This window comes from Salmo salar, chromosome 27 (genome assembly GCF_965601325.2).
Source record: "Salmo salar chromosome 27, fSalSal1, whole genome shotgun sequence".
Lineage (NCBI taxonomy): Eukaryota > Metazoa > Chordata > Actinopteri > Salmoniformes > Salmonidae > Salmo > Salmo salar.
This window is the reverse complement of record NC_138317.1, coordinates 46,415,947-46,437,500: the sequence shown is the minus strand read 5'-3', so window position 1 is coordinate 46,437,500 and position 21,554 is coordinate 46,415,947. Positions and strand designations below refer to the sequence as shown.

Genomic DNA, 21,554 nt, shown 5'->3' with positions numbered 1-21,554 from the left:
GAGGTCAGGGGTCAGAGGTTAGGAAGAGAGAGGAGAGGTCAGGGGTCAGAGGTTAGGAAGAGAGAGAGAGAGAGGAGAGGTCACGGGTCAGAGGTTAGGAAGAGAGAGAGAGAGGAGAGGTCATGGGTCAGAGGTTAGGAAGAGAGAGAGGAGAGGTCATGGGTCAGAGGTTAGGAAGAGAGAGAGGAGAGGTCATGGGTCAGAGGTTAGGAAGAGAGAGAGGAGAGGTCACGGGTCAGAGGTTAGGAAGAGAGAGAGAGAGAGATCACGGGTCAGAGGTTAGGAAGAGAGAGAGAGGAGAGGTCACAGGTCAGAGGTTAGGAAGAGAGAGAATGGACCAAAGAGGAAAAAGAAGGTTGCGCGGTCAAAGGTCATACTTAGTCATTTCATGTTTATGTACAACTTTACTTTAGGAACAAAACAAAAGGATGAAAAAGATAGTCAGCCGTAAAAACTTTATATATAAAAATTGGTATTAAGTAGTGGAATGGAAGGTAGTGGCTGTGTGTGATGGCGTAGTAAACATGAAAATACCAAATTCCAATGAACCGCATGAAAAATACATTGTTAAACGAGTTTCCATCGCATTTTCAACTTTACTGATAGTTTTCTCACAAAAACAATTGTGAGTGTGCCCCCTCTTGTATTGGCATGTACACTCTAACCAACAGCTGGCAGCCTCCATGACGACATTAAAAATTAAAGATTTGTCAAACAGCAGCCAAGCATCGATCATCATGTCAGCTGAATAAGACCCTGGATATTTACTATAAAGGAGCATTAAGCTCGTCAACGTGCCTGTTATGTTCATCATCGTTCATTTCGTCTGTAGCCTAACAAACTGGTTTCCCTGAGTTGGACGACGACACGACACGTCATCACGTGATTCCATGTTTACTTCCATATGACGGATATTATATCAATATTTCCACATAAAAGCGTTTCAACCGACATTTCTCGCTTAATAATTCATTTTACAGACAAAAAAATATATCAACACCTTGTCAAGCACTTGGCTACCCTGGGATGCCAGGGGTAGCCTGGGGTGCCAGGGGTAGCCTGGGGTGCCAGGGGTAGCCTGGGGTGCCAGGGGTAGCCTGGGGTGCCAGGGGTAGCCTGGGGTGCCAGGGGTAGCCTGGGGTGCCAGGGGTAGCCTGGGGTGGCAGGGGTAGCCTAGGGCGGCAGGGGTAGCCTAGTGGGGTGGCAGCTGTAGCCTGGGGCGGCAGGGGTACCCTGGGGTGGCAGCTGTAGCCTGGGGCGGCAGGGGTAGCCTGGGGCGGCAGGAGTAGCCTAGTGGGGTGGCAGGGGTAGCCTGAGGCGGCAGGGGTAGCCTAGTGGGGCGGCAGGGGTAGCCTAGTGGGGCGGCAGCTGTAGCCTGGGGCGGCAGGGGTAGCCTAGTGGGGCGGCAGGGGTAGCCTAGTGGGGCGGCAGGGGTAGCCTAGTGGGGCGGCAGGGGTAGCCTAGTGTGGCGGCAGGGGTAGCCTAGTGGGGCGGCAGGGGTAGCCTAGTGGGGTGGCAGGGGTAGCCTAGTGTGGCGGCAGGGGTAGCCTAGTGGTTAAAGCGTTGGACTAGTAACCGAAAGGTTTTCGAGATTGAATCCCTGAGCTGACAAGGTACAAATCTGTCGTTCTGCGCCTGAACAAGGCAGTTAAACCATTGTTCCCCGGTAGGCCGTCATTGAAAATAAGAATTTGTTCTTAACTGACTTGCCTGGTTAAATAAAAGGTAAAACATTTGTTTTAGTCGACATTTGGATTGTTTACCGACAAATGTTCTGTCTCCATCAGGCCTGTCATGACATGCTTTATCCGGCACGGTACTTGACTAGCATAAAACAGCTGGTTAATGAAAGAAGAAGAAGAAGAAGAGGGCCGCAGAGCCTTTACCTCCAGAAGCCATCTGGGCACACTTGCAGGAGCAGCGGTCGTTGTCTCGGTCCTTGGTGCTGAACTGGGTCCCAGGGTGAGTCAGGCTACTGGTGCGGCCAGCAGTACCACTGAACCCCTGGGCATGGAGACTGGGAGAGGGAACGGACCAGAACAATCAACACAAATACACAGTATTTAACAATCATACTTCTGAAAATGCTGGGCATGGAGACTGGGATTGGGAGGATTTTACTGCGCTAATGAGTTACTTGATGTGGAGTTCAATGTAGTCATGGCTCTATATGGTACTCTGCGCCTTTCATAGTCTGTTCTGGACTTGGGGACTGTGAAGAGACCTCTGGTGGCATATCTTGTGGGGGATGTATGAGTGTCTGAGATGTGTGCTAGTAGTTTAAACAGACAGCTCGGTGCTTTCAACAAGTAAATACTTCTCACAAACTCAAGTAGTGATGAAATCAATCTCTCCTCCACTTTGAGCCATGAGAGATTGACATGAATATTATTAATGTTAGTTTTCTATGTACGTTTAACCTGTTGGGTCTAGGGGGCAGCATTTGCACGTCTGGATAAAAAAAATGTACCCGATTTAATCTGGTTACTAATCCTACCCAGTAACTAGAATATGCATATACTTATTATATATGGATAGAAAACACTCTAAAGTTTCCAAAACTGTTTGAATGGTGTCTGTGAGTATAACAGAACTCATTTGGCAGGCAAAACCCTGAGACATTTTCTGACAGGAAGTGGATACCTGATGTGTTGTATTGACTTTAAACCTATCCCATTGAAAAACACAGGGGTTTAGGAATATTTTGGCACTTCCTATTGCTTCCACTAGATGTCACCAGCCTTTACAAAGTGTTTTGAGTCTTCTGGAGGGAGATCTGACCGAACAAGAGCCATGGAACGGTGATGTCCCATTAGACACCTGGCGCGCTACTTCATGTTGGGTACCCTCGTTCCAATACGTTATAAAAGAGTATGCATTCGTCCACCTTGAATATTATTCATGTTCTGGTTAAAAAAGGCCCTAATGATTTATGCTATACAACGTTTGACATGTTTGAACGAACGGAAATATATTTTTTCCCCTCGTTCATGACGAGAAGTCCGGCTGGCTTACATCATGTGCTAACGAGACGGAGATTTTTGGACATAAATGATGAGCTTTTTTGAACAAAACTACATTCGTTATGGACCTGTGATACCTGGAAGTGACATCTGATGAAGAGAATCAAAGGTAATGGATTATTTACATAGTATTTTCGATTTTAGATCTCCCCAACATGACGTCTAGTCTGTATCGCAACGCGTATTTTTCTGGGCGCAGTGCTCAGATTATTGCAAAGTGTGATTTCCCAGTAAGGTTATTTTTAAATCTGGCAAGTTGATTGCGTTCAAGAGATGTAAATCTATAATTCTTTAAATGACAATATAATATTTTACCAATGTTTTCTAATTTTAATTATTTAATTTCTGACGCTGACTTGACTGCCGGTTATTGGAGGGAAACGATTTCCTCAACATCAATGCCATAGTAAAACGCTGTTTTTGTATATAAATATGAACTTGATAGAACTAAAAATGCATGCATTGTCTAACATAATGTCCTAGGAGTGTCATCTGATGGAGATTGTAAAAGGTTAGTGCATCATTTTAGCTGGTTTTATGGTTTTGGTGACCCTGTCTTTGACTTGACAAAACATTACACACAACTCTTGTAAATGTACTGTCCTAACATACTCTAAATTTATGCTTTCGCCGTAAAACCTTTTTGAAATCGTAAAACGTGGTTAGATTAAGGAGATGTTTATCTTTCAAATGGTGTAACATAGTTGTATTTTTGAAAAATTTGAATTTTGACATTTATTTGGATTCAAATTTGCCGCTCTTGAAATGCACCTGCTGTTGATGGAGTGCACCACGGGTGGCACGCTAGCGTCCCACCTAGCCCCAAGAGGTTAAGGGCCAGCCGTGCCGCCCTGTTCTGAGCCAAATGTAATTTTCCTAAGTCCCTCTTTATGGCTCCTGACCACACTACTGAACAGTAGTCCAGGTGTGACAAAACTAGGGCCTGTAGGTCCTGCCTTGTTGATAGTGTTGTTAAGAAGGTAGAAACTAGGGCCTGTAGGACCTGCCTTGTTGATAGTGTTGTTAAGAAGGTAGAAACTAGGGCCTGTAGGACCTGCCTTGTTGATAGTGTTGATAAGAAGGTAGAAACTAGGGCCTGTAGGACCTGCCTTGTTGATAGTGCTGTTAAGAAGGTAGAAACTAGGGCCTGTAGGACCTGCCTTGTTGATAGTGTTGTTAAGAAGGCAGAGCAGTGCTTTATTATGGACAGACTTCTCCCCATCTTAGCTACTGTTGTATCAATCTGTTTTGACTATGACAGTTTACAATCCAGGGCTCCTCCAAGCAGTTTAGTCACCTCAACTTGCTCAATTTACATATTATTCATTTAAAGATTTAGGATTTAGTGAATGATTAGTCCCAAATACTATGCTTTTATATATTTTTTTATATTCAGGACTAACTTATTTATTTCCACCTGAAACTGACTGCAGCTCTTTCTTGAGTGTTGCAGTTATTTCAGTTGCTGTAGTTGCTGACGTGTATAGTGTTGAGTCATCGACATACATAGACACACTGGCTTTACTCAGAGACAGTAGCATGTCGTTAGTAAAGATTTTTTTTTTAAATTAAGGAGCCTAGACAGCTGCCCTGAGGAATTCCTGATTCTACCTGGATTATGTTGGAGAGGCTTCCATTAAAGAACACCCTCTGTGTTCTGTTAGACAGGTAACTCTTTATTCACAATATAGCAGGGGGTGTAAATCCATAACACATACGTTTTTTTCCATAAGCAGATTATGATCGATAAGGTCAAACAAAACAGCTCCCACAATCTTTTTATTATCAATTTCTCTCAGCCAATCATCGGTCATTTCTGTAAGTGCCAAACATGTTGAAATCCTTTCCCTATAAGAGTACTGAAAATATGTTGTTAATTTCTTTATTCATTGTATTTTTTCAAACAATTTTTTTTTTTATTCGAAAAAGGTTTACTAAGGGTTGGTAACAAGATGATTGGTCAGCTGTTTGAGCCAGTAAAGGTTTTGCTAATCTTAGGTAACAGAATGAATTTAGCTTCCCTCCAGGCCTGAGGGCTCACACTTTCCTGTAGGCTTATATTGAATATATGGCAAATAGGAGTGGCAATAATCTCGGTTATTACCCTCAGTAATTTTCCATCCAAGTTGTCAGACCCCGGTGGCTTGTCATTGTTGATAGACAACAATATTGTTTTCACCTCTTCAACACTCACTTTACAGAATTCAAATTCTTGTCTTTTCATATTTTGGTCAGATATACTTGGATGTGTAGTGTCAGCATTTGTTGCTGGCCTGTCATGCCTTAATAATTTGTTTATCTTGCCAATGAAAAAAGTAATTAAAGTAGTTGGTAATATCAGTTGGTTTTGTGATGAAGGAGCTGATTCTGATTCAATAAATGATGGCGCCAAGTTCAGCTTTTTGGTGTTCCAAAGCTTTTTACTATCATTCTTAATTTTGCAGTACGTTTGCTAATTGATTGGCCTGCCAGACTTATTTGGCATTCCTTTTGCCTCATCCCTCTCCACCAAACAATTATTTCAATTCCTCATCAATCCAAGGGGATTCAACAGTTTTTAGTTATTTTTTTAAATTGGTCCATGCTTATTAGTAACTGGAATAAGCAATTTCACAAGTGTGGTGTCTGGTTGCTCCTCATTACACACCACAGACCAGCAAATATTCATTAACATATGAATCACTACAAAACTTCTTGTATAACCTCTTATACACTATATTAGACCCAGCCTTTGGAACTTTGGTTTTCCTAGATATGGCTACTATATTGTGATCACTACATCCTATGGATCTGGATAGTGGTTTAAAGCATATTTCTGCAGCATTAGTAAAGATGTGATCAATACATGTTGCTGATTTTATTCCTGTGCTGTTTGTAACTACCCTGGTAGGTTGACTGATAACCTGAACCAGGTTGCAGGCACTGGTTACAGTCTGAAGCTTTTTCATGAGTGGGCAGCTTGATGAAAGCCAGTCAATATTTAAATCACCCAGAAAATATACCTCTCTGTTGATATAACATTCATTGTCAAGCATTTCAACCATATTATCCAGATATTGACTGTTAGCACTTGGTGGTCTGTAGCAGCTTCCCATCAGAATGGGATTCAGGTGAGGCAGATGAACCATATTACTTCAACAATATTAACCAACAATGCAGTTTTAAGAAAAATAAGATTTAAGAAAAGATTTAGTAAATAAACGTAAGTAAAAAAAAATGTATAAGTTACAATAAAATAACAATAACGAGACTATATACAGGGTGTACCGGTACAGAGTCAATGTGGAGGCTACATACAGGGGGTACCGGTACAGAGTCAATGTGGAGGCTATATACAGGGGGTATCGGTACAGAGTCAATGTGGAGGCTGTATACAGGGGGTACCGGTACAGAGTCAATGTGGAGGCTATATACAGGGGGTACCGGTACAGAGTCAATGTGGAGGCTATATACAGGGGGTATCGGTACAGAGTCAATGTGGAGGCTATATACAGGGGGTACCGGTACAGAGTCAATGTGGAGGCTATATACAGGGGGGTACCGGTACAGAGTCAATGTGGAGGCTATATACAGGGGGTACAGGTACAGAGTCAATGTGGAGGCTATATACAGGGTGTTACGGTACAGAGTCAATGGGGAGGCTATATACAGGGTGTTACGGTACAGAGTCAATGTGGAGGCTATATACAGGGGGGTACCGGTACAGAGTCAATGTGGAGGCTATATACAGGGGGGTACTGGTACAGAGTCAATGTGGAGGCTATATACAGGGGGTACCGGTACAGAGTCAATGTGGAGGCTATATTCAGGGGGTACCGGTACAGAGTCAATGTGGAGGCTATATACAGGGGGGTACCGGTACAGAGTCAATGTGGAGGCTATATACAGGGGGGTACCGGTACAGAGTCAATGTGGAGGCTATATACAGGGTGTTACGGTACAGAGTCAATGTGGAGGCTATATACAGGGGGTACCGGTACAGAGTCAATGTGGAGGCTATATACAGGGGGGTACCGGTACAGAGTCAATGGGTGAGGATACAGTTTAGGTAATTGAGGTAATATGTGGCCAACTGGCTCGATTTGGTCTTATGTAACTAAATTTGAAATTGTTTTTTTACTTTGAATAAAAGTAGAGACTCATAGCCAGAAAATGGTATATCGTACACAGTTGAGGGACAATGGTAAAGTAATTCTGTTTTGAAAGTTGATGAACCCATTCAGCATCATTTACATTCTTAATTAAGCCTTAGCCCCAACCATCTCTTTAAGGATTCACATGTGAGGCCTAAACAACCAAAGATTTCAAGTCTAAAGAATGGTTAATACTACGTGTGTTTTCGTAAATGTAATCTGGAGTGGCAGAGTGAGCTCAGAGTGTGCTCTGGGCATTCGTAAACTCAGAGCGTGGTCAGATTGTCCGTTCGTAAATTCAGAGCATTACGCTCTTGGAGTGTTCAGAGCGCACAACTCTGGCTGAGGATGACCTAACAACAGCCGTCGAGCATCCAAGCTAACTGGCTAACGTTGGCTAGCTTGCTAGCTACTTTCAGACACATAATGAGAGAACACCTCACTCTGACCATTTTACTCTCCCTAGCAGAGCAGGTTAGGCTGTTTTCATGTTATCCAGAGTGTTGGTGACTGTAACTGTGCTACTGGCAACAATTGAATTACGCTTTTTTTGCCAACGTTTACTGACACCGCCCATATTCAATGGGTATTGAGCGTTCTTAAATTCATCAGTTATTCTGCGCTCAGACAAGAGTGCTCTGAAATCGGAGCAGATAGGCGTAGCTGGTAAATTTGCTCTGGCTATCAACAGTTGACGCAGTGACAACGTAAACATTCTATTGAAATGGTTACTTGTATAGTGGAGTCTTTTGTTAAGACATGTAGCTAGCTAGCTAAACAATGAACCATAATCCCAACTCATAACATTACTACCCTGCATGAATCTGCAGGTAGCTAACCAACCAGGTTCAATGTTAGCTAGCTAACATTAGGTTATAACTAGCAATGTAAATGGCTCTGAGACACAAATAATATTACTACAAAGACCAGACACGTAACGTTAGCTAGCGAGCCAGCCAGCTAACGTTAGTTAGATAGCTAACAGTACACTTTAACTTGAAATGAAAATGACTTTGACTAAATTAGAAACATGTAATATCTGAAAATGTAGCTAGCTAGACTATATTACACATTTACATGGATGGACGCTTCTCCCTCTCAGTCACGGATGCCATGGCTGCCATTAGTTTGAAGATATAATCCGTAGACAGGTTTTTCAAACAGCCTTCTGTGTGTTATCTTTTCAACTCCCTCTGCATATTTGCAATCAAAGAAATCAAAGAATTTTCCCCATTTCCTAAACTATCATACTCTAACTCCACCGGGCCTTCCACTGATTTCAAAACCCTGTCCTCCAGAAAGTGGAGAGCAACACTTTGATATCTTAACATCTTTTTATCTCTCTTGCTCTCTCTCTCTCTCTCTCTAGCACAGAGACAGAGAGACAGAGAGAATGAGAGAGAGAGAGAGTCACTAACACACACAGGCATACACAGACACAATCCCTCTCACACATAAGACTCTCTTAATAAATAGACTTCACGGGTGCCATGATTGTATGAAGATGTAATCCAGAAAAAGGTGTTTTATTAAACAATAGCCTTTTGTGTGTTCTCTTTTTGACTCCCTCTGCATATTTGCAATCAAAACGCCAGAATTTTCTCCATCTGCTTAGCTAATTCCACTGGGCATTCCACTCATTTCAAAACGCGGTACTCCAGGAAGTGGAGAGGAACACTTATACAGTTCTACTACGTAATATCTTTATAAAAAAGCTGCGTTAGACAGGATTACCTACACATACTGACCAGTTCATGTTATGTAGACAGAAGCTACATGGCAGACCAATCCAAACTCATTTCTCAGCATGTCCAGCCCACCCAATATCTCAGCCAATCATGGCTTGCGGGAAGGTTCCTCCCTTTTTCTGTGGCTAAACAAACTAGGCTTGTAATTTAACCTGTTTGGGATAGGGGACAGTATTTTCACGGCCGGATAAAAAACGTACCCGATTTAATATGTCCTGTCTTTTATCTTATCTTAATCTTTTAATTTTATCCGGCCGTGTAAATACTGCCCCCTAGCCTTAACAGGTTAAGGCACATGAAAGTTCTCATGTTCCAGAATGCATTTCTGCCAAAAAATGCTTTTGAAAAAAATGAAAGTTTATCGTCAAATGGCTGTCTTGTGAAGTAGTGATATGCAACATACGCCTAGTTTCTTGAAACAAGTTACATATTTACATGTAGGAAGGGGTAAATGGACTATGCAAAGATAATAAACAGAGAGAGCAGCAGTGTAAAAATGCCAATAATCTGGGTAGGGGGTCTGGGTAGCCATTTGATTAACTGTTCAGGAGTCTTATGGCTTGGGGGTAGAAGCTGTTTAGAAGCCTTTTGGTCCTAGACTTGGCACTCCAGCAACGCTTGCTGTGCGGTAGCAGAGAGAACAGTCTATGACTAGGGTGGCTGGAGTCCTTGACAATTTTTAGGACCTTCCTCTGACACCGCCTGGTGTAGAGGTCCTGGACGGCAGGAGGCTTGGTCCGAGTGATGTATTGGGCCGTACGCACTACCATCTGCAGTGCCTTGCGGTTGGAAGCCGAGCAGTTGCCATACCAGGCAGTGATGCAACCAGTCAGGATGCTCTCGATGATGCAACTGTACAACCTTTTGAGGATCTTATGAGCCATCCTAATTATTTTCAGTCTCCTGAGGGAGAAAAGGCATTGCTGTGCCCTCTTCACGACTGTCTTGGTGTGTTTGGAACATGTTAGTTTGTTGCTGATGTGGACATCAAGGAACTTGAAGCTCTCAACCTGCTCCACAAAAGCCCCGTCCATGAGAATGTGTGTGTGCTTGGTCCTCTTTTTCCTGTAGTCCACGATCATCTCCTTAGTCTTGATCACATTGATGGAGAGGTTGTTGTCATGGCACCACACTGCCAGGGCTCTGAACTCCACACTATAGACTGTCTCATCGTTGTCGGTTATCAGGCATACCACCGTTGTGTCGTTGGTGAACTTTTACATTTTTTAATTTAACCTTTATTTAACTAAGCAAGTCAGTTAAGAACAAATGTTTATTGACAATGATGGCCTACTTGTAAAGCCCCCTGCTACCAAACCCTCCCCTAACTCTGGGCCAATTGTACGCCGCCCTATGGGACTTCCCGATCATTGCCGGTTGTGATACAGCCCGGGATCGAACCTGGGTCTGTAGTGACGCCTCTATCATCTGCCATGCTGATCCTCAACACGGGGGCCCCTCAGGGGTGCGTGCTTAGTCCCCTCCTGTACTCCCTGTTCACCCACGACTGCATGGCCAAGTACGACTCCAGCTCCATCATTAAGTTGGGCCTCCCGAGTGTACAGGAGGGGACTAAGCACGCACCCCTGAGGAGCCCCCATGTTGAGGATCATCGTAGGAGTTAATCTTAGACCTGTATTGACGCTTTGCCTGTTTGATGGTTCGTCGGAGTGCATAGCAGAATTTCTTATAAGCGTTTGGGTTCGAATCCCGCTCCTTGAAACCGGCAGCTCTACCCTTTAGCTCAGTGTGGATGTTTCCTGTAATCCATGGTTTCTGGTTGGAGTATGTACCTACAGTCACTGTGGGGACGATGTCATCGATGCACTTACTGATGAAGCCAGTGTCTGATGTGGGAAACTCCTCAATTCCATCGATTGAATACCGGAACATATTCCAGTCTGTGATAGCAAAAACAGTCCTGTAGTTTAGCATCTGCATCATATTGGCCAGGGACTGAACTTTAATGAGTAATATAGTCGGAAGCGGTGGATGGTATGCACTCCACCTGAGTCTGACTAGGGCACGACTCCTACCTCTTCTCAGGCGTTGGCGTTTTGGTGCAGGGGGGAATGTTGACCAGAGAAAGCTTAAGAAGGGGTTGCGTTAGCAGGGGGGAGATGTTGCTGAAGAAAGTGGTGATGTTGGCAGGAAGGGAAGCTCTGGCTGGGGGGAAGACTAGGAGAGGAGGATTGGGTGTGGGCAGTGGAAGAATGGGAGGGTGACCTGGTTTTGCTAGCTAAGGAAGTGATTTAAAGATGGGGTTTTAGGGTTTGAACTGTTCTGGCTAAAGGGATTGATCAGTAATGGTTACATTGGCTACAAAAGGGATTTATTTGGCAAGAAGAAAGTCCTACAGAGAATGAACTGTCTTAGCTACAGGGACAGATGGGAGAGGTGCTGGCTATGGATATGAGACTGTCTTAGCTACAGGGACAGATGGGAGAGGGGGCTGGCTATGGATATGAGACTGCCTTAGCTACAGGGACAGATGGGAGAGGGGGCTGGCTATGGATATGAGATTGCCTTAGCTACGGGGACAGATAGGAGACAGGGCTGGCTATGGATTTGAGACTGCCTTAGCTACAGGGACAGATGGGAGACAGGGCTGGCTATGGGTATGAGACTGCCTTAGCTACAGGGACAGATGGGAGACGGGGCTGGCTATGGGTCTGAGACTGCCTTAGCTACAGGGACAGATGGGAGAGGGGGCTGGCTATGGATATGAGACTGCCTTAGCTACAAGGACAGATGGGAGAGGGGGCTGGCTATGGATATGAGACTGCCTTAGCTACAGGGACAGATGGGAGACAGGGCTGACTATGGATATGAGACTGCCTTAGCTACAGGGACAGATGGGAGACAGGGCTGGCTATGGAGGTGTTTGGCCCTGGAGAAGATGCTTCCTTGGCCTGGGAACACTAGGGAAAGGGTCGGATGCTCGTCCTTGGTTGGATGGATGAAAGAAATCGCAGAGTAATTGGGTGACCCAACTGATCCAGAGAAGGGGTTGCATTGGCCTAAAAAGGCTGGATAAGGGTTGCGTTGTATGGACAAGAGGTTGCATTAGCCAGATAAAGCTAGAGAAGAGGTTACATTCGCCAGAGAAAGCTCGAGAAGGAGATGCCTTGGCCGAGTGCGGCCCTGCATCGGCTGGGCAGAAGCCTAGCACAACAGGCCTCTGGCTGGGGTGATCCCTACGTAAACCCAACCCTGAGGAGGAGAACCAGATGTTCTCGGCATGATAATGAACCTAGCACATAATCAGCGAGGTGAGATGGAGCGCTGCACAGCAGTAGTTGGCAACAGGGCTGACAGCTCGCCGACACCAGTACCATTCAGAGTGGGATGAATATAGCTCCTAGAAACAGATCCATTTTTGCACCGGCTTAACGGGCAAAGTTAGGATTTTAGGTTATTTAAGGATCATAATGGAACTAAATGTAAAGTTAACTTAATTACTTACGGGTGCTGCACAAACCTCTACAAATAATATCACCTTGTCAAACAACTCCGGACATTTTTCAAACACTTCATTAAACTCAGTGTTTTGATGCATTTCTGAGTTGAAACAATCCGTTAGTGATCTCAGGTTAGGCTTTAGTAGTGGAGAGAGAGAGATATACCACCATAGGGCTTTAGTAGTGGAGAGAGAGAGAGATACCACCATAGGGCTTTAGTAGTGGAGAGAGAGAGATATACCACCATAGGGCTTTAGCAGTGGAGAGAGAGATACCACCATAGGGCTTTAGTAGTGGAGAGAGAGAGAGATACCACCATAGGGCTTTAGTAGTGGAGAGAGAGATATACCACCATAGGGCTTTAGCAGTGGAGAGAGAGATACCACCATAGGGCTTTAGTAGTGGAGAGAGAGAGAGATACCACCATAGGGCTTTAGTAGTGGAGAGAGAGAGAGATACCACCATAGGGCTTTAGTAGTGGAGAGAGAGAGAGATACCACCATAGGGCTTTAGTAGTGGAGAGAGAGAGAGATACCACCATAGGGCTTTAGTAGTGGAGAGAGAGAGAGATACCACCATAGGGCTTTAGTAGTGGAGAGAGAGAGAGATACTGCCATAGGGCTTTAGTAGTGGAGAGAGAGAGATATACCGCCATAGGGCTTTAGTAGTGGAGAGAGAGAGAGATACCACCATAGGGCTTTAGTAGTGGAGAGAGAGAGAGATACCACCATAGGGCTTTAGTAGTGGAGAGAGAGAGATATACCACCATAGGGCTTTAGTAGTGGAGAGAGAGAGAGATACCACCATAGGGCTTTAGTAGTGGAGAGAGAGAGAGATACCACCATAGGGCTTTAGTAGTGGAGAGAGAGAGAGATATACCACCATAGGGCTTTAGTAGTGGAGAGAGAGAGATATACCACCATAGGGCTTTAGTAGTGGAGAGAGAGAGATATACCACCATAGGGCTTTAGTAGTGGAGAGAGAGAGATACCACCATAGGGCTTTAGTAGTGGAGAGAGAGATACCACCATAGGGCTTTAGTAGTGGAGAGAGAGAGAGATACCGCCATAGGGCTTTAGTAGTGGAGAGAGAGAGATATACCGCCATAGGGCTTTAGCAGTGGAGAGAGAGAGATATACCACCATAGGGCTTTAGTAGTGGAGAGAGAGAGATACCACCATAGGGCTTTAGTAGTGGAGAGAGATATACCACCATAGGGCTTTAGTAGTGGAGAGAGAGATACCACCATAGGGCTTTAGTAGTGGAGAGAGAGATACCACCATAGGGCTTTAGTAGTGGAGAGAGAGAGATATACCACCATAGGGCTTTAGTAGTGGAGAGAGAGAGATATACCACCATAGGGCTTTAGTAGTGGAGAGAGAGAGATATACCACCATAGGGCTTTAGTAGTGGAGAGAGAGAGAGATACCACCATAGGGCTTTAGTAGTGGAGAGAGAGAGAGATACCACCATAGGGCTTTAGTAGTGGAGAGAGAGAGAGATACCACCATAGGGCTTTAGTAGTGGAGAGAGAGAGATATACCACCATAGGGCTTTAGTAGTGGAGAGAGAGAGAGATACCACCATAGGGCTTTAGTAGTGGAGAGAGAGAGAGATACCACCATAGGGCTTTAGTAGTGGAGAGAGAGAGAGATACCACCATAGGGCTTTAGCAGTGGAGAGAGAGAGATACCACCATAGGGCTTTAGTAGTGGAGAGAGAGATATATCACCATAGGGCTTTAGCAGTGGAGAGAGATACCACCATAGGGCTTTAGTAGTGGAGAGAGAGAGAGATACCACCATAGGGCTTTAGTAGTGGAGAGAGAGATATACCACCATAGGGCTTTAGTAGTGGAGAGAGAGAGATACCACCATAGGGCTTTAGTAGTGGAGAGAGAGAGATATACCACCATAGGGCTTTAGTAGTGGAGAGAGAGAGAGATACCAACCTTAGGGCTTTAGTAGTGGAGAGAGAGAGATACCACCATAGGGCTTTAGTAGTGGAGAGAGAGAGATACCACCATAGGGCTTTAGTAGTGGAGAGAGAGAGAGATACCACCATAGGGCTTTAGTAGTGGAGAGAGAGAGAGAGATACCACCATAGGGCTTTAGTAGTGGAGAGAGAGAGATATACCGCCATAGGGCTTTAGTAGTGGAGAGAGAGAGAGATACCACCATAGGGCTTTAGTAGTGGAGAGAGAGAGAGATACCACCATAGGGCTTTAGTAGTGGAGAGAGAGAGAGATACCACCATAGGGCTTTAGTAGTGGAGAGAGAGAGAGATACCGCCATAGGGCTTTAGTAGTGGAGAGAGAGAGATATACCGCCATAGGGCTTTAGTAGTGGAGAGAGAGAGAGATACCACCATAGGGCTTTAGTAGTGGAGAGAGAGAGAGATACCACCATAGGGCTTTAGTAGTGGAGAGAGAGAGATATACCACCATAGGGCTTTAGCAGTGGAGAGAGAGATACCACCATAGGGCTTTAGTAGTGGAGAGAGAGAGAGATACCACCATAGGGCTTTAGTAGTGGAGAGAGAGAGAGATATACCACCATAGGGCTTTAGTAGTGGAGAGAGAGAGATATACCACCATAGGGCTTTAGTAGTGGAGAGAGAGAGATATACCACCATAGGGCTTTAGTAGTGGAGAGAGAGAGATATACCACCATAGGGCTTTAGTAGTGGAGAGAGAGAGATACCACCATAGGGCTTTAGTAGTGGAGAGAGAGATACCACCATAGGGCTTTAGTAGTGGAGAGAGAGAGAGATACCGCCATAGGGCTTTAGTAGTGGAGAGAGAGAGATATACCGCCATAGGGCTTTAGCAGTGGAGAGAGAGAGATATACCACCATAGGGCTTTAGTAGTGGAGAGAGAGAGATACCACCATAGGGCTTTAGCAGTGGAGAGAGAGATACCACCATAGGGCTTTAGTAGTGGAGAGAGATATACCACCATAGGGCTTTAGTAGTGGAGAGAGAGAGAGATATACCACCATAGGGCTTTAGTAGTGGAGAGAGATACCACCATAGGGCTTTAGTAGTGGAGAGAGATACCACCATAGGGCTTTAGTAGTGGAGAGAGAGATACCACCATAGGGCTTTAGTAGTGGAGAGAGATATACCACCATAGGGCTTTAGTTGTGGAGAGAGAGAGATATACCACCATAGGGCTTTAGTAGTGGAGAGAGAGAGATATAGCACCATAGGGCTTTAGTAGTGGAGAGAGATACCACCATAGGGCTTTAGTAGTGGAGAGAGAGAGAGATACCACCATAGGGCTTTAGTAGTGGAGAGAGAGAGAGAGATACCACCATAGGGCTTTAGTAGTGGAGAGAGAGAGAGATACCACCATAGGGCTTTAGTAGTGGAGAGAGAGAGATATACCACCATAGGGCTTTAGTAGTGGAGAGAGAGAGAGATACCACCATAGGGCTTTAGTAGTGGAGAGAGAGAGAGATACCACCATAGGGCTTTAGCAGTGGAGAGAGAGAGATACCACCATAGGGCTTTAGTAGTAGAGAGAGAGATATATCACCATAGGGCTTTAGCAGTGGAGAGAGATACCACCATAGGGCTTTAGTAGTGGAGAGAGAGAGAGATACCACCATAGGGCTTTAGTAGTGGAGAGAGAGATATACCACCATAGGGCTTTAGTAGTGGAGAGAGAGAGATACCACCATAGGGCTTTAGTAGTGGAGAGAGAGAGATACCACCATAGGGATTTAGTAGTGGAGAGAGAGATATACCACCATAGGGCTTTAGTAGTGGAGAGAGAGAGAGATACCACCATAGGGCTTTAGTAGTGGAGAGAGAGAGATATACCACCATAGGGCTTTAGTAGTGGAGAGAGAGAGAGATACCAACCTTAGGGCTTTAGTAGTGGAGAGAGAGAGATATACCGCCATAGGGCTTTAGTAGTGGAGAGAGAGAGATATACCACCATAGGGCTTTAGTAGTGGCGAGAGAGAGATATACCACCATAGGGCTTTAGTAGTGGAGAGAGAGAGAGATACCAACCTTAGGGCTTTAGTAGTGGAGAGAGAGAGATACCACCATAGGGCTTTAGTAGTGGAGAGAGAGAGATACCACCATAGGGCTTTAGTAGTGGAGAGAGAGAGAGATACCACCATAGGGCTTTAGTAGTGGAGAGAGAGAGAGAGATACCACCATAGGGCTTTAGTAGTGGAGAGAGAGAGATATACCGCCATAGGGCTTTAGTAGTGGAGAGAGAGATATACCACCATAGGGCTTTAGCAGTGGAGAGAGAGATACCACCATAGGGCTTTAGTAGTGGAGAGAGATATACCACCATAGGGCTTTAGTAGTGGAGAGAGAGATATATACCACCATAGGGCTTTAGTAGTGGAGAGAGATACCACCATAGGGCTTTAGTAGTGGAGAGAGAGAGATACCACCATAGGGCTTTAGTAGTGGAGAGAGAGAGATATACCACCATAGGGCTTTAGTAGTGGAGAGAGAGAGATATAGCACCATAGGGCTTTAGTAGTGGAGAGAGAGAGATACCACCATAGGGCTTTAGTAGTGGAGAGAGAGAGAGAGATACCACCATAGGGCTTTAGTAGTGGAGAGAGAGAGAGAGATACCACCATAGGGCTTTAGTAGTGGAGAGAGAGAGAGAGATACCACCATAGGGCTTTAGTAGTGGAGAGAGATACCACCATAGGGCTTTAGTAGTGGAGAGAGAGAGAGATACCACCATAGGGCTTTAGTAGTGGAGAGAGAGAGAGAGATACCACCATAGGGCTTTAGTAGTGGAGAGAGAGAGAGAGATACCACCATAGGGCTTTAGTAGTGGAGAGAGATACCACCATAGGGCTTTAGTAGTGGAGAGAGATACCACCATAGGGCTTTAGTAGTGGAGAGAGATACCACCATAGGGCTTTAGTAGTGGAGAGAGATACCACCATAGGGCTTTAGTAGTGGAGAGAGATACCACCATAGGGCTTTAGTAGTGGAGAGAGAGAGAGATACCACCATAGGGCTTTAGCAGTGGAGAGAGAGAGATACCACCATAGGGCTTTAGTAGTGGGCCTCTACCACCTGGGAGCAGGTATTTGTTTGACCTGTCAGGCACGGCCACGTGCTGCTGCTGACTGTTTGGTTTCATTTCAAATGACACTCTATTCCCTAAATAGTGCACTATGGTCCCTGGTCAAAGATATAGTGCACTATGTAGTGAATGGGTTGCCATTTGGGATGCAGATGTTGTTCCTGTTTTCCTCAGCTGTAAGGGGATGCCACAGGGGCAACGGTAGCTGCAGTGATGGAAAGAGAGATGGACACATGATGTTCCTCAAGACAGACCACATTATCTACTCTTCACTTTTCTTTTACTTTCGTCCTTTTTCCTTTCTACCCGGCGATAAAGAAAGCAAAGTTAACGTGTGAATAATGGTGGATGATTTGATAAAGTGGAAGGCATTTAAATCGCAGGTTTGAAGGACGTCTGAACGGGAAGAACTTCCACGCTAGTACGCCTTTCAGAAAAACAGAACTCTTAAACAAAAGTTCCATTTTAGTTTCGGATTCTAATCTGATTGTGACATCGCTCACATTCCAGAAGACTTAGAACACAATAGGAACACTGATGATAAATCAAAGTCAAACCCATCAGATACAATTACAAGGCATTATCAGATAAAATTTGACTTACTGTAAATGTCTGTTTATTAACTATGATTGACATGTAAGATTACATATGGACTTCGTTCCCTATGAACCCCTTATTCCAACCGCAAGGTCCTACAGTAGGTAGTGTGTACGGCAGAGTACGTCATTAGGGCCTAGCTCCCTGCCGTTCCTGGACCTCTATAAAAGGACCCTGAAAAGTTTTTACCCCCCAAAGCCATAAGACTGCTAAATAGCTAGTTAAATAGTTAACCAAATAGCTACCCAGACTACCTGCATTGACCCTTTTTGCAGTAACTCATCACATACTACTGCTGTTACTGTCTATTATCTATCCTTTACCCCTACCTACAGTATACTGCTGTTACTGTCTATTATCTATCCTTTACCCCTACCTACAGTATACTGTCTATTATCTATCCTTTACCCCTACCTACAGTATACTGTCTATTATCTATCCTTTACCCCTACCTACAGTATACTGTCTATTATCTATCCTTTACCCCTACCTACAGTATACTGTCTATTATCTATCCTTTACCCCTACCTACAGTATACTGTCTATTATCTATCCTTTACCCCTACCTACAGTATACTGTCTATTATCTATCCTTTACCCCTACCTACAGTATACTGCTGTTACTGTCTATTATCTATCCTTTACCCCTACCTACAGTATACTGCTGTTACTGTCTATTATCTATCCTTTACCCCTACCTACAGTATACTGCTGTTACTGTCTATTATCTATCCTTTACCCCTACCTACAGTATACTGCTGTTACTGTCTATTATCTATCCTTTACCCCTACCTACAGTATACTGCTGTTACTGTCTATTATCTATCCTTTACCCCTACCTACAGTATACTGCTGTTACTGTCTATTATCTATCCTTTACCCCTACCTACAGTATATTCACATACAGTATCCACCTCAATGACCTCGTAGTCCTATCCATTGGCACCCTGTGTATATAACCAAGTTCTCATTCGTTACTCATTGTGTATTTATTCCTTGTGTTTCTCTCGCATTGTTAGGACTACGCATTTCACTAGTAGTCTACACCTGTTGGTTACATAGCATGTGACAAATAAAATTTGATTGATTGTGATTTGACTGATAGCTCTTGGCCTCCACTGTGGAAGGGTGTATTGCATGCTGGTACCTGTAGTTTTTGTCCTCTGCATCTATATAGAAGTGACTGTAGTGGGAGTAAGCTTCGTTCCCCTCAGCATCCTTCAGCTGCACCTGGAGACTGTACTCTTGAGAGCTGGTCAGCAGGTGGATGATGTCATTTCCTGCCCAGTACTCTCCCGAGGGATCCCCAAAACCCTGCATCGGGTACGGTGAGAGAAAGAGGACAAACTGAACGAAGGTTCATATGAAAGAAAAATGTAACTTTAGAGGGTAAATATGACATAAACAGAGATATGTTATTAAGATACAATGTCCCTTCAGAGGGACAGGTGACATCAACAGAGATATGTTCTTAAGATGTAAATGTCATTGTACCTTTGAGATGAATGAAGAGGGATAATGTGAGTGAAGAGTTAAATGATTTTGACTGAGGAAATTGAATAAGCAAATGTTAACATATTGATAACTCCTGACAGTCACTCTTTGACCTACTACTGACGGTTAGTCCCTGTATTGCTTGACACTGCAATGTCTTAACCCGGGAGCTCGAGTAAATTACATTACTGAGCTGCTCCTGAATGTACTACACCAGGACATGGAAATCGATTCTATCGTAGTCCATGTGGGTTTTAATGACATTATGATGGGCAGCTCTGAACAGTTGAAACTGGATTTCAAAGAGCTGATTGACTCTGCTAGACACTAATAAAAGACCCATCACATCTGGCCCTGTGCCCTTCTCTGAATCGAGGCATTGAACGCTTCAGCAGGATTCTTTCTCTTCACAACTGGCTACGTGATTATTGCAGCTCAGTGGGAGTAACTTTATTGACAATTTCGATACCTTCTGGAAACAAAGGTCGTTTTATGAGGAGGATGAAATCCACCCAAATAATTTGAGTTCCTGGATCCTTTCACAGCATTATAAGGCCGCGTTGAGACAATGACTTATCAATGACCCAAGCCCAGCTCAGCTAATCCCTACCATGGTGAACCAGAGTTGTCATAATGCTTCAGCAAATGTACATTACACCAGGGGTGCTGGATATCACAATATAAATAATCTAATGTATGTCCCTCTTACTGCTCTGAAGGCCTCTGCTGATCCTACAGCTGTTGTATTCAGTAATCATGTGTCTATGAACCATATTTATGCTGTTAGCACTGAGGCGGTGATGCTCTAGCAGGAAGTCCACTGTGTGCAGCTCACCCTGCACTAACATAAATAACATGAGCATATCTACTTCTACTAAGCTTCCTAGTAAAGCAATGAAAACAAGCAAGCATCCCAGAAGAAAAGTGCTCAAAATATCCCACGTTAACATATGTAGCTTAAGAAACAAGGTTCATGAAATCAATAATTTACTAGTAACAGATTACATTTGTCTCTGACACTCACTTAGATAATACCTGTGGTACCAATAAAAGGTACCAATACAAGGTTATAACATCTACAGAAAAGACAGAAATGCCAATGGTGGAGGTGTTGCTGTTTATATTCAGAACCACATTCCTGTAAAGATTAGAGAGGATCTCATGTTAAATAGTGTTGAAGTAATATGGCTACAGGTTCATCTGCCTCACCTAAAGCCACCTAAAGCTCTGGTGGGAAGCTGCTATAGACCACCAAGTACTAACAGTCAGTATCTGGATAACGTGTGAAATGTTTGATAATGTATGTGATATCAACAGAGAGGTATATTTTCTTGGTGATTTAAATATTGACTGGCTCTCATCAAGCTTCCCCACTCAAGAAAAGCTTCAAACTGTAACCAGTACCTGCAACCTGGTTCAGGTTATCAGTCAACCTACCAGGGTAGTTACAAACAGCGCAGGAATAAAATCATCAACATGTATTGATCACATCTTTACTAATGCTGCAGAAATGTGCTTTAAAGCAGTGTCCAAAACCACTGAATGTAGTGATCACAATATAATGGCCATGTCTAGGAAAACCAAAGTTCCAAAGGCTGGGCCTAATATAGTGTATAAGAGGTCATAGAATAGGTTTTGTAGTGATTTGTAACGCCGGTTGAAAGGAGAGGACCAAGGTGCAGCGTGGTGAGCGTACATATTCATTTTACTGGAACAGACGCCGAACAAAACAATAAACACTACCCAACAACCGTGACGCTAAAGGCTAATGTGCCCTAAACAAAGTCAACTTCCCACAACCCAAGGAGGGAGAAAGGCCTACCTAAGTATGGTTCCCAATCAGAGACAACGATCGACAGCTGTCCCTGATTGAGAACCATACCCGGCCAAAACATAGAAAATAAAGAACATAGAAAAAGGAACATAGAATGCCCACCCTAGTCACACCCTGGCCTAACCAACAGAGAATAAAAAACCTCTCTATGGCCAGGGCGTGACATGATTCCTATGTTATTGATGTAAA

The 21,554-nt window shown here is 44.2% G+C and overlaps 1 protein-coding gene across 1 annotated transcript in view; it reads right to left on the bottom strand.

The window, feature by feature from the left end:
- Positions 1–21,554, bottom strand: part of LOC106590891 (angiopoietin-2) — a 99,711-nt gene that overhangs the window by 704 nt on the left and 77,453 nt on the right. Inside the window, exons 8-9 of the mRNA XM_082970268.1 lie at positions 19,185–19,351; positions 1,887–2,017 (exon numbers count right to left, since the gene is read on the bottom strand). Of these exons, the coding sequence (XP_082826394.1) occupies positions 1,887–2,017; positions 19,185–19,351 (298 nt within the window). The remainder of the gene's footprint in view (positions 1–1,886; positions 2,018–19,184; positions 19,352–21,554) is intronic.